General features: G+C 40.8%; 1 protein-coding gene across 9 annotated transcripts in view; it reads left to right on the plus strand.

The window, feature by feature from the left end:
* Window positions 1-11707, plus strand: part of FGD3 (FYVE, RhoGEF and PH domain containing 3) — a 129619-nt gene extending 117912 nt beyond the window's left edge. For 6 of the 9 annotated variants that reach the window (XM_061357778.1, XM_061357777.1, XM_061357783.1 and 3 more), the window contains 3 exons: window positions 1060-1212; window positions 3614-3754; window positions 10321-11707. In XM_061357778.1, coding sequence (XP_061213762.1) covers window positions 1060-1212; window positions 3614-3754; window positions 10321-10545 — 519 coding nt within the window. In that variant the 3' untranslated portion in view covers window positions 10546-11707. Of the gene's footprint in view, window positions 1-1059; window positions 1213-3613; window positions 3755-8386; window positions 8981-10320 lie in introns of those variants that run through there. The other 3 variants (XM_061357780.1, XM_061357776.1, XM_061357781.1) reach the window with 3 other exon arrangements.
* The last annotated feature ends 2473 nt before the right edge of the window (window positions 11708-14180 follow it).

The raw sequence follows: 14180 nt of genomic DNA on the forward strand, positions 1-14180 counted from the left end.
GGGCGCACAATATTAAAGATAGATGGGATCTTCTTCCCCTGAAGCAGAGTTGTCAAGAATTGCTTGTGCCAAAGTTGTTTTGTCCTGATTGAAAAGTCATAAAGAAAACAGTCCTGGAGATTCAAAGCCAGGTTACTGAAGGCACTTGGCCACCCTTCCCCAGTGCCATTTGCTGACACCTTAATTCCTGGGGTTTTTTCTCTGTAGATCACCAGAGCCAAAATGAGATTGATTGATTGATATGACTTGAAACCTGCCTACTGTGACTTCAGTTGTACAGTTCAGTGTTTCTAATGTGACTAGTACAGAATAGTGTTACTTAAATACCATTATTCATTTGAACTGCAGAAAAATTTTCAGCTGAAGAGAGATACCTAAGTGTGTAATTAAGATCTTTAAAGAAACCTCTGTTCCAGCAATTGGAATAAAATTGCTGTGGAGGAGATACTTTTTGCACTGGGGGTGGGATTTCCAACCTCCTCGATTTGTTTTATTAATGATTACTAAAGTCATGAAATACATTTATGGAGGTTTAAAATGTTGCGTTACAAATATTAGCTTCCCCTATGGCCAGAGAGATAACAAGAATTGCATTATTAGTAATCTGCTGTTAAACAGTGGTTGGTTGTGCCATGTTTAGTGATGTGGCAAAGGCATTCAAATTAAAGAAGTTAATTTATGAAGTGTCAGCCATCTTTACTCTCAGAATCAGTCCTTCCTAGACCATTGGATGATTGGCATTCAAAAGCACAAATTCCATTGTCAGCCTAAGCCCTTTTGGACTCCTGAAGGCTTATAGGAAAAGAAAAACAAACTTGCATGGTGTTAATCACAAAGTATTTCCCAAAAGGCATGTGTTTTCTTTAGTTAGATATATTGGTACACAGCATGGGATCACAAAACCGTCAATTATTAATTGCGGTAAATAAAGTAAATATTCGATTGGTCTCTCTTATGCTTACGTTAGGTTTCTGGATTTTGCTTTAATGACAACCGTTCTGCAAGTCACTTTCTTTGTGTTTTGATGATTCATAATAGAGAACCATCTTTCTGATGCAGGTGATCTGCGCAAAATGCTCTGAGTTTAAACCACTTGCAGATAACAACCGTCATAATCGAGTGTGTAAAGAGTGTTTTCTGCAGTTACCAGCAAGCCCTTGCAGCTCTGGAGTGGAAGCAGTGGGAGAACACAAGAAAAGACTAGCTGCAGAGGTACAGAATTTAGCTAAGAAACTTAGGGTGTGCCAGCTGCTTGAGTCTTGTTTGAAATAAAGTTGTTTGATTATTTTTTTTCCCCCACCATGGTATTTGACCCTTTAGTCTCTAACTTACATTGAATGTGACGCAGCCCAACTGCTGTTTGCAAATGGCAAGAGTCCATCAGAGGATGCTGATTACAGGGGGTTGCAGACAGGTGCTGCAGCTGAGCTTCAGATTTCAAAGTTAAAAAAATAAGAGGAAAAACTTCTGGCCTTTTTTTTTTTCTTTCTTATGGTGCATTTCAAATCCTGAGTTGTGCTCAGTAACTGTTGGCAAAATAAGGCTTGTTTTTTTCACTTTTAACTCCATCTACTTTTGCACTCCTTATTTCACATCCTGTCAGAATCTTATTGAAATGAATTTTGCCTTAGTTGCTTATGTAAAAGCATGGCATCCTTCTGAAAGACCATCAGGATTTGCTGAAACTTTCTCAAACGTGCTATAATGCAGACTCCTGCAAGATGTGACTTCCACAAATTATATGCTATGTGAACTACTGCTTCACAATTGCCACAGATGTCACCAAGCTTTATACCATGGTAGCAGCACATCCTACCTGTATTTTTTACAAGAACAGAAACATGTTGGCAAACTGCTTTGTTTTATCCTCACCCACAACTGAACATTCTCTTACCAGTGCCCATTTTAGACTACAAGCAGAGCTGTGAGTACCATTACATGCCACGCTTTTCATGGGCCACCTTAAGAAATAGGTTTTTATTTTACCTGTGAAATATAGCCAGAAGTCACTGCATGTATAAAACAGGACACTCATCTCAATTGGAAGTGGACCCACAGGGACATTGGGCTCCTGAAAGAGACACTGACACACTGAGAATTTAACTTCATTGCAAACCATAATTCCCGCTGATACGGTGACATGCACCATCCTGCTTTGAGCGCTGCGTGGAGAGCTGAGGAACATTTGCAGCCTATACTGAAAAACATCTTATCTTGAGAAACATCTTTCTGGAAGCCATCCCTCAGAGCCATTACACTGCTCCTAGACTATGATATTCCTTAGCAGAACCAAACTACATGGAATATGGCTAGACTGAGCAGGAAATGGAAACCTGCCAGTGCATATCCAGAACTCCTGTTGTAAATGCTTTCTCAAATAGTCTTCTTAGACCCTACCCCACTGCTTCCCAGCATGTCATATTTCTTTCCAGGCTACTAAATATACGTATGCAGGTAAAATTACACCAGAGTGAATCCTGCTGCTCAGGTATTTTGTACTCAAACACATCCAGAATCTCAGGAATACCAGCTGGGGTAGAGTTATAAATGCACATTGCCCTTTCCTGAACTGCCGTGTCTGCAGAGCACTGACGAGGATCTGGATCCATTAAAAACTTCAGATATATACTGCATTATATACAGATACATAAGCTATGCCTATAGATGATGAGCACTCAATATGCTCATACTATAGGCTGTGATATCTCCTGATAAACTTTATAGCACTGTTTCAACAGAGCTGTTTGCCTGAAAAATGAAAACCTGCAGCTAACCCAGCCAAGAGCTCTGTTAACCTGAAAACCCAAAAAGCAAACCAGGGAAACAGGACCTGTGGCTTGACTCTAAAAAGCAGATTATAGCAAAATGTTGTAAAAACCCAAGGAAAAGAGTAATTTTGTGGTCATATGCTGAGGCTTCTAGCCTTCTGCTCAATCTTCAAAGGAGCAGATAAAATTTAAGAAAGTGAGTATATAAAAAAAAAAGATCAGAGCTGGACTTTTCCTTTCCCTCCTGTTTGTATTAAAATTTCTTAACAACAGCTGAGGAGATTGCCACTTTACAGATGTTATTATAAGATGCCAGGAATCCCCAGGAGATGTCTGTGCAAAGTCTAATGTGAGCAGGAATTTTGTTTTTCTTCCTGTGAGAAGACAAAAATCTCTTTCAATCTCTCTTTGCTCTGATAGTGCTCTGATGTGGCTCCTGTCTCTCTGCATCCAAGTACAACCAGTGTCTGTTAATACACCTTTTGCATTAGTCTGGATTCATCCCCCAGCCTACTTTGCTAATCAAGAAAGTAGCTGCATCATCTTCATCACCATTCTCTGTGTACTTGGTGGAGGTGGAATTTGACTTCATGTCCGCTGGGTACCCTAGTTCAGCATCTGCCTCTATCACATGGAATTGTGCGGTTTCTCAGTAGTATATAATAATGATTAAGCTTGTATTCATTTATATGCTATCCAGCATTTGCCCTACATTAGTATTTGACTCTGAACGACTTAAGTATGCTTTATACTTAATTCTTGAAGCATTTTGCCCACGTAAGCATCAATGGAAACAAACAGCTCTCTTCTCTTTTTTTTCTCTCTTTTTTTTCCCTTTCCTCCAGAAGCAAAACATCTTGGCAGCTGAAAACAGCCTCTTCAGCAGCTACCTCCAGTTCCTTGAAAAAGGAAAGACTTGGTACAAAATGTGGGTGACCATCCCCAAGACTGAACCTCTTGTTCTGTATCTGCAAGGGAGTAGTCAGGTAAAATGGCATTCGTGGATAACATAGAGCAAAAAGAAAAAAAGGAAAAAGCATTAACTTTAAATATGTCAAGCTGGGAAATAGGTCAAAGGGTTTGGCTTGGTTTCAACAACAAAAATGAACTTGGTATTTCGAATATATGGCGCAAAGCCTCAGAGATTTCAGATCTTTACTGTCTTCAGTTACTGATGATATGGATGAGCAAATGTTTAAGCTCATTGCTTTTCTTCTCAAGTTTTTAACCAAAAAGGACAAAATAAGGTTAGTGTGGTTGTGTCTGGGGGCATTTTAGAGGTTTCTGACAGGTGTGTTCAAAGGTTTTGTTAGGGAAAGCCCATCCTGGTAAGATGTATAGAGCTGCAAAGCAGCCTGAATATTGCAATTGCTGGTTCAAGCTTTTCTGGTTTTTTAAACCTAGTTCAAGGTTGAGAGGGTGGAAGGTTTCCTGGAAATGTAGATGTTGTTCAGCCTCAAAAATGGGCTGTGTTTGGTAAAGCTCCTTGTCAGAGCATCATGGAATTCTATCTTGAAATAATCACTGTAATTAGTGGGTTCTGTTTTTCTGAAGCGTGTTGTTGAAGCTAACTAGCATTTGTGTGTGATGAAAGTCAAGGGATAGAAGTATCTGTATCCAAGATAGACTATCCAAAATAGAAATATAAGCCATGCTTCCTTAGTGCTGAAGGTAAAGAATGACAATGCTGAATACCATACCCAAGTTTGTATCTGGTGTTTGACACTTTTATATAGAGCTTTGTTTCATCTCCTGGGTGGGATGGAAGAAGAAACGGGTCCGAATTCAGCCTAATTTGCTGTAGCAGTCATGATGTGAAGGGTTTTTGTTAGCATCAGTTTGAATGGCTGTAGCAAGGAACAGTCTGGGAGCTAAATATTACTCATAATTTTATACGGGTATTCAGAGTAAAGCCTACCCTGTACCAAATGTTCAGCAAGAACACATCTTTAAAAGTGCACTGGTTTTGCTGCTTGTCAGCAAGAGCACCTCTGGTTTTAAATAAGCATGTGTGATGTTTTATGCGTAGTGCTTGAAGAGTCTCAAAGCCTAAATGTGGAGCTCCAGACAGAGCCCACTTGGCTTCGTCTGGGATTCACACCCCACACTGGGTAAGCTTCCAATTCATCCTGTGAGCAATGGGCTGCCTGGCTTCTCTCCTACTAAACACAAGATGCATGACTGAAATAACCAGTTGAAGAAGTAAACGGCTTCAGGCAGAGCGCTGAGATGAATGCATCAAACCAAATCTTCAGATCTCTCTGGAGTCAGAGTCTGGAGAAAGGCAAAAAGGTTTAAAAAGCAAAGCAAAGAGAATGGCTTTGCTGAAAAACCTTTCAAGTGATGTGAAAGCTGTGTCTCAGCAATAGACCAGCAGAAGCCATATATCCTATACAAATCAAGACAGAGTGTCTCATACAGTGGCAAGCTTCAGGAAGGTGAATGGGAGCAGAGGGAAGAAGTCTTAAGTTTTTGGCCTTCCTCACTCAGGAGCAATGCATGTCATCTAAGAAATGACTGGAATGAGGAAATGAGAGGAAGAAACATCTCTTACATGGTTTGACCTTGGAAGATAATTTCTCTTAGTGCCCAATCAATTGTTGCAGGACAGTACAAATTATAACCCATGGGATATACATCAGCTGCATTTAATGCACAGCGGAATGATGCTAAGTTCTCCAGACCCCCTCCTGACAGTTGTGAAAAGTCAGGGTTGGAAGTTGTAGGAGCTTCTGTGCTTCAGATACTACATTCTTTGTTCCATGTCTTGCCAAATTTGATCTTGAGCCTCTGTTGATGTTATTAGTAAGATCCTATTTTTTGTGGGGAAAGGGTGCCTTTGACACTGATTGTTAATTTTATGACAGTCAAATTTAGTGGGTAGTGTCCTCAACTATTTTAGGTGTGAGATAAATCTCCCAATAAGGCAGGGAAAAAAGCAAACAGGACAAGGTTGATTTATCAATAACTAAGACAAGATTTACTATCAGGAATCAGCAGTTGCGGCTTGAGACTATAAGGAACAAAAATGAATTCCTTCTTTAAGGGCTTACTATTCCCACTCATATACTTTTTTCCATTTGCATCCACCTGAAGGAAAAAATTACAGAGCAAATCGCATTATTTGGTATTAACCCAAGTTAATAATTAACCCAAGTTAATGTTTACAGGGTATACACTGGAATTCTGAGAAAAACCTCTTCTAGAGCTTCTTTCCTGGTGACTGTGTCTGCAGTCAGCGGGAAACACTCACATGCTTGAATGTTACTTACCCAGGCATTGTTTTATTTTGTAAAATCACCTCAAAGCATCTCAGAAACCTCTTCAGGCCTGCAAATAAGCGTAAAAGTTTCAGTGCCTAAAGAAGAGGGGCTTCTTGGGAATAATGTTGCCAAAAATGGTATTAAAGGTCTTCAAACACGGGCCAAGTGAAGCATGGCTGCAGGAGTTGGGAAGTTGGGGGTTGCTCTTCAAAACAACAGAAAGAATAGCTGCTTCTTGGGAGGAAGGAGTAAACCAAAGTGAATCTGGATCTTCTGATGCAGTAAAAGCCCTGATAGCATTTGTCCTCTGCGTTCCCAGCCCTCACACCGAAGATGTGCAGAGGGAAATACAACTCACAGGCTTTAAAATAGCAAGAAAACTGCTCTTCTGCTTTAGATCCTTATTCCAGCAGAATTAATTAATCTGCTGAGCATTCACAGTTTAAGTAAGTCTTACATAAGGCAATAAGGATAAAATTGACAGCTTATTTAGGTATGGAAATCATACCAATTTTATCTGTCCTCAGACTGAACAGAGCTTATGCAGCTGGTTTTTAAATGTTGGAGTAGAATTATGAAAGTTTGCTTATAAGCAAAGACCACCTCAAGCTTAATGATCAGGGTTGTTACAGACATTGGTCTGTCTTTCCAAGAGCTCTGGAAGGAGCTTTGGAGAGAACCTGGAGCTTCTGCCCCCACAGGCCTTGTAAAGTGTGCAGCTGCCACCACAGCTCTGGCATTAACCTACACCTGATGGAGAAATGAAGGATTAGGGAATGCCAAGTAGCTAGAAAAGCAATGAATTTTGGAGAAATATGGGGAGTAAATCTGTACTAGTGAGAGCTAGTGTATGTAATAGTCACCAGGTTGGATCCAAGAGAAAACTGCTTTCGGAAGAAAAACCTTTTGTTAATCATGTAAATGTGATTTACTCCTAGAAAATATGGGAGTAGCTGAGTTTAAAGTTGAGCTGAGGGGTTTAGAGAAGTATTTTTTGGGCTTTTCTGTTGCCCTGTTTAGGTGAAGCTTTCACTGGACCTGCACAAAACTCAGCCTTGCCCTTTTGAGAGCTTTGCATCTTGGCACACCATCGTACCACAAAAGCACAGACAGGTTCAGGCTGGACCTTAGAGCTCAACCAGTTCCAACCCCCTGCCATGGGCATGGACACCTTGCACTAGACCAGGTTACTCACACCTGATTTTGCTATTGCCAGTATCTAGGCAAACTAGACCTGTGGAATTTTTGATACCTAGGCACTGCTGGCCTTGTGAGGGTCTGCTGCCCAAAGAGTGCCCAAAGCTTCCCCTTGAGCTATATCTGAAGCCTGCCTGTCTCTAGCATCTCTGGTGCCCTCCTAACCACTAGTGTGAAATCTGGCTCTCCATCATGGTGCTGTTAATTTGATGGTTCCTCACTGTTAACTGTTAAATCCAGTGTTTTTTCATGGTCTGTTCAGTGAGTTTGATGTCAGGCTAGGAACTAGCGACCTTCCAAAATATCTTTTCTAAGGTGAACATTGTATCACTTGTGTCTGAAGTTGGAATTAAACCGTAAGTGTGTAGAGAGTGGAATTTGGATTAAAAAAAACAGGGATTTTCTAAGCCTTTTCAAAAGTAGGAGGGGAAGATGGTCTATCAGTGGGTAACTTGTTCAGTGTATTTGTGTGAGAGAGCTCATATGCTGCAGAGAGTTGTGCAGCGCAGAGGGGCCATGTCTGTATCAAAGGGTCATGAAATAAAACTGCCTCTATATGTGTTGTAATGGCTATAATAGAGCAATAAATAAATGCTGCTGTGATTATCTAGATAAATAACCCATTATATGACACTGCTTAGAGTCATGATGAGTGCGCAGTGCTTGTGATTACTGACAGTGTTCCACATGCAGTAGATTTTTGTATGTCACCCACTACCTCAGGAAAAGGAATGAAATCAACACTAAAGCAAAGCTCTTCTCAGGACTGGGGGTTTTGCTTTGACAGGATACTGGTACCGTGCAACCCTAGTATATTGCATACACAGATACATAAAAAAAAAGTAACAAAACACCACAATTAAACCAGCCAAATCCAGTACACTCTTAAGATGGAATGTGGAGTTTGTTTCTCTGTAAGGCTTGTAAATCCTACTGAAGCGCTCAGTGTAGGTCCTGAATTCCTTGTGCATGCAGAATAACCCCTGTATTTGCCGGCCTCCAGGTAGGAGGGGAAGGACTCAGTGGAATAGAGGGAATCCAGAGATGCTCATGGTGCTGAGATCTGGTCTGAGTGTGTGGTGTGGGGCTGTGCTTCGTCTTTATCTGTCAGTAGCACAGCTGTGCAGAGATAATTGAAATCCCTTCCTTTTGGATCAGGCAGGTACACAGAAAGTCGCAAAGGCATCATATTAAGAAAAGGGAGGAAGCAAGACCAAAGGCAGGCTGCTTAATTTGCCTGTGTCTGCACGTTGGGTAGGTGTAACATGTACAGTACAAACATCAATTTGCTCTTACACTGCACTTCTTGGCTACAAACAGTATCATTTTCCATTGTCATGGACAACCTCCAGCTTTACATGTGGCAAGTCCTAGTGCCTGTTTTCCTAAACCAAGTTCGGTGAAGCAGGCATGGTTGAGCTTGCATGTGCTCTTGTGCATTTTGTGTTCATGAGTCCCATGCTCTTTTGCTTTAGCACTGCCACGTATGCAGGTCTGTTTGAACCCCTGCATGCGCAGACCTCTCTGTTCATACTGATGGCTGTGGTGTCAGGATCTAGAGATTGTATGCTGCTTGTAAGAGAACTGCTTACGCTCAAATAGGAACTCAATTCTTCAGTATTTGACCTAAAGCTACAGTGAATTTCCTTGAATAGGGCTTGGTCTCCGAGAGATGGGATCTGGCATTTTTGCATAACAGCAAGAAGGAAGCCTGTATTGATTTAATAGTGTGTAGACACATGTTTTACTGTGTCAGTTTTTTCTCTTTCATTAATGTATGTGTTTGCACTGATGGGAGCAGTTCTGCAACTTGAATTACTTCAGTTTTAGAGTTAGAAAAAAGAAGTTTTTCTTTTTTTGTTTGCCATTGACTCTCAGAGCCGTGGTCCCCTTCCAGAGTTACAAAGTCATCTGCATTCCATATGGGGTGACAAAAGAACAACTTTGCCACCTCTTTGTGGGATACCTTGTTAACTTTGGTATGAGGCTGCTGCAGAAGTAGTGCTATAAGAGGCAACAGCTTCTTACAGATACTTGATGGTTGTGTGGTTTATACCTCAGCTTGGGGACCTTTGCTGGCATCAGTTGAAATGAGTTGCTCTGTGATGCCATAGACTTGCCTTGCTGAAGTACACCTTTCCTGGGAGCTTAGAAGAGTTGGTTGATGCTCAAGATCTGACTGTTGGGTACCTGTATCGCTCCTTAGGTCTTTGAGTTAATTTGGTCTTGAAGGGATGTTCAAGAATTTGAGCTCCAACTCCCCTGACCGCTCTGAAAAGCAGCATTAATTAACCCAAGACCTTTTTGAGAAGATTCACCAATTCATTTAAAAGCTGAAATTTTATTTTATTTCAGTCTCTTCCCTGGTGGTTGTATTTATGTCTCTCAGTGCCCCACTCTGCTTATTTGTCTCCTTTCAACCAGTCCTACAAATGTCCCTTGAAGTTCAAAAGGGACCACGCTGACCTGTTCTCAAGCTGGGTCCAATTGCCTGTACCTAATGCAAAAGGGTTTTTTGTAAAAGACAGTGTGCATTAGTTGTCTGTGAAATTGTATGAGGAAAGGCCCCAGCCATGCCACTGCTGGATCTATATTCTTGCTGTGAAAGGGAACTTGTTAAGTAAGAATACAGCACCAGTAACTCTTTGCCTTTCGCTGTTCGAAGGTAAGCAGTCAATATAGCCTCTTCCCTGTGTTGTGTGCTACAGTCCTGGCTGGGGAGCTGACCGTACATGGCTCTGGAGCTGCATTCTTGTGCTGGTTGAGGTGTGTGGGTGCTGGCACTGCAGGTGCTGGCACAGGCTGGGGGGGGGGGGTGTCAGCTGGCGGCACACCCTGGGTTGCTCCGGTGCCGGGGGAGCTGTGGTGGAGCTGCTGCGTCCGAGGCTGTGCCTGATGACCATACCCCGGGTACGGGTGTAACGCATCTCTAGCCACATTTTACTACTGCAGGGCGAGCTCGGAACTGTTCAAAATAGGCTTTTCATTAATCCCACTGGAAGGGAATCTTGCATTCCTGCACAGCAGACCTCCACTCCTCCCATTTCAAGTACCGTTTGTTGCTGAGCTTTTACATTTGTTCTCTTCTTCAGGATGGACGGAGCCCACGTCCTATTCCTCTGCCTGGATATGAAGTCAGTTTACCAGGTTCTGGTGAGAAGTTTGAAGTAAAGCATATCTTTAAGCTTTGCCAGTCCCAGCAAACTCTATATTTCAGTGCGGAAGATGAAGAACTGCAGATGAAATGGATGGAAATTCTCACCAAAGCAGCCAAAGGGGAAACTGAAGATACAGCTGAAGGGCTCAGCAACCCTTAGAGCAAGTTTCATTTAGTTTCTTTCCTACATGCTATAAACCATCATCACTTGAATTTAGTATTCATGGCACTTTGGAATCTGTATGGCTTTATATTTTCATGTGTCTGCATAGGAAATTCAGTGGTTTCTCTCCTTTTATTGTACATTTTTCACATGCGGTAATTATATGGCATATATTATGTTAAAGGAAAAAGTAGTCGTAGTTGTTGGTGGTGTTGATGCTGGTTTTAAAACAAAAGACAAAGAGAAAAGCATTAATTTTATCAAAGGTAAAGGAAAACCATTGGTCTCTTGTTTTCCTAAATGTATATTTTCCAGTCCTTTTGATTGCTGTTTAGTGCAGGATGTGTATAATCTGTGATTAGTTCTATAAATGCTGCCTTTTAAGTTAAATGTTGTAAAGGCTTGTGCTGGCCACTGACATTCCATTCTCTGTCCTCTCCCTCCTGGTGAAAGGTCTTTGTGAAGTGTGAGCAATGTCCTGAGTATTTTCCCTTTGCTAAAACTATGTCTCTGCTATTTTGAGATGACCTGTTCACAAGACGAATACTGTAGAAGGGACTCCTAAAAATGACTGCAGACTGTGCAGAAAAGAACATTAAGAAGACTCATTGATTTTAAGCATTTATAATATTGTTTTGTTTTCTTTTGAACCCAATACCTTCCTTCGTTCCATTTGAACCCATGTAAGTGAACAAACGTTTTATACTGCAAACTGGGTTATGATCAATAAACAAGAACATTTTTAGTACACGCAGTACAAAAAAGGTGACTTTTTTGTTGTATTGGTTAATTTAAAAGTGACCTAGGATTTATTTATATAATTTGTAAATAATGTTTCATAAGTATTTTAAGAATTTTTTAAGATCTCAGCGTAACACAATTTAGTGCTTAGAATAAGAGATATTTGTATGAACTGAATTTGTAATTTAATTTTCCTGTTCACCTGTATTTGTCTCATTTTCAAAACTAAGTGCTTATCTATTTAAATAAAAATTCATTCAGTTAACTCCTGAGCCAGATTTCCAAGGCACAGCAAGCTTTAGGTCAACATTTAATATAGGTTTAAAGAAGGAAAAAGCAAAAAAAGGCATGTCTGTTCCTAGTGGTAGTAAGCATGTAGTACTGAGAAAAATGAAATAAAATCTGTCACAGTACTGTATTTTTAAATGGTTTGATTTAACTTTTGTTTCCTCTTCAGCCTTCTACATGTTCTCATATTGGTAGGAGCAAAGAGCTGCTCCATACAGACAGAGTTTGTTAGGAGTGTTGAAAGTGGGTGATCTGCATCAGCCAGTACTTTTATTACCCATGGAAAAGGATTTGGTTTTTCCCTTGTTTGGGGTTTGTTGGGCTTTTTTACACTGGTGTCATAAATACTGTTCCTGAAGTCCATGAGGCTAAAAATGAGAATCCATGTATTTAATGAGCTACTGAGGCTCACATCTTCCCCTTCCTCCCTGTCTGAAGCCCACTGATCAGTTGCCATGAAAGGGGTTTCTTGCAGAGTAATTTTTACCATATAGTTCATGAAAAGGAATTCTTTTCAGCGTATGCTGTTTCCTCCCCCAGGCTTCCCTGAAAATACAGTGATGTAGAATGCTTGCCCTGAAAATGTGCTTGTTCTGGAGTATTTCTGGTTTGGGGTTTGGTTGAGGGTTTTGGGGTTGGGTTTTGGTTGGGTTGGGTTGGGTTTTTTTGTTGTTGTTGTTTTAAAGGTTTTCCTTTAGTACTCCACATGCTTGGGCCTTTTTCTTTGTTACCAAGAGAGAAATGGGAAAGGAAGGTGTTAAACCAAAACAAAATGAATGCATCTTAATGCATCTTTCATTTCCTATTTGTATTAACCACAACTTTAGAATACCTTTTTTGATTTTTCTCCATTTTATTGTTTTTTAAAAACGATGTCAGAATACATCTAACCATTTTCTATTCCTCAGGTCACCCTTTTATAATAAAAAGTGTTTGTATTGTACCTGTGGAGTTAACACATGATGATGGCACCCAGGGGTGTTTGTGGCGCAGGTCTCCTGCAGCCGCTTTGTTTCTAGCACATCTTCACTTTGGGGGACATGGAGAGGAACCTGGCTGGGGAATCTCTGCTTTATGACTGATCGAGAGCTTTGTAGCTTAAAGTCAGCAACTTAAACCTTGTCAAAAACTAGCACAAGTTACAGTGTGAAAATGCTCAGCCTAGAGACTAAACTGAAGTAGTTAATGGTGTGACAGACTGGGATCTGGGTCCCTAAGTCATGGTCAGGAGTATGACTGTTGTCTGCTTCAGTGGCACTTCTTTGATAGAGACTATTACCTTCTTTCAAAGCCTGATTTAGGTCCTGGTGAAGCTGAAGGAAAAAGCCTCTGCTGACCACAGTGGCAGCTGCGTTGTGTAGGATTGAGAGGACTCTCATCCTTTTTGAGGCGCGATTCAGGCTTGGGTTATTCTTCCCTGTTCTTGGGACATGTGTGTGTCTTTTACATAAACAAATTCAGTGATACAAAGGTTAAGAACATCATCCTGGAGATTAAGCTTTCAAAGCATCTGGATGCACAGGTTTTAAGAATACCAAGAATAATCACTTCACACTTGCTTCAGTCCCAGTTATTTCACATATCCTGTGGTCTTAAGGAAATAATCTGCTTTTTTCTTCCCTTTTTTTTTTTTCCTAAATTTATGAACACAAAACAAGGCCTGAGGTGATGTCAGTCTAATTCACACAAACACAAACAGTCATGCCGGTATTGCAGTCAGCTGAGCCAAGCAGGGTCCCTGAGCTTCTAAAATCTGCATTCTCCCCATTTAGTTCTGTAGCTGTGCACGCAAAGTATAAACCTCAGTTGGTCCCTGGCTGCAAATGGATGGGGCTTAGGAGTGCTCTGGGAAAAGCATCGGTAAATGTTTCTTCTCATGCATGCTCTTCCCTGCACACGAGTTTGATTACTGTCAGAATCAGGATGCAGATTATATGAAGCTGTAGTCAGCCTCATTCTTATTCTCTGTTGATGAAACAAGAATATTTTATTTAAATGACTTGTCAAATGAAGAGTTGCAACTGAGAAACTCGTATTGGTCAGTGGGATGAGGGAGATGGTGATCAGTCTTCAGTGTTGTAAAGCAAAAGATCTTGCATATACTAGCTTAGTGGGATTATCTCCATTGCTGTCCATGGACCAATGCAAAGCATGGGTAAAATCCTCTGCAGTATTGGAACTAGCATAAAACATGATTCAAATAAACTTCACAGGCATTTAGCTCTAATGAGCTTAATTCTTGGTTTTAACCGTTACTTTTTGTACTATGATTTCTGTCTGTGGTATCTCACAGATCTATTAGATGTGTACTCACTCCCACAAATAATTGCATATGCAGAAGAGGGGGAATTGTGTTGTAGCTATTGTATTCATATACAGCAGACAAATACAGCACAGAAACCTCCCAGCACTTTCTCTGATCATTGCATAGGCGTTCTGTTGGATTTGCAGAACATTTGAAAATAACATGTCAATTCAGACCAACAAATGGCATTTGCAGGAACCCAGAGGTGTGTCTGGCAGGTTTGTCTCCAAGAGAAACATAAATTATAAAGTTTCTTACAAATCAGTGAATTGAATGGCTCAGTCGTATGTAACTGAGT

Source organism: Neopsephotus bourkii, unplaced genomic scaffold, assembly GCF_033783945.1.
Source record: "Neopsephotus bourkii isolate Nb327-2 ecotype Australia unplaced genomic scaffold, CSIRO-AGI_Nbou_v1 NB_923, whole genome shotgun sequence".
In the NCBI taxonomy this organism is placed as follows: domain Eukaryota; kingdom Metazoa; phylum Chordata; class Aves; order Psittaciformes; family Psittacidae; genus Neopsephotus; species Neopsephotus bourkii.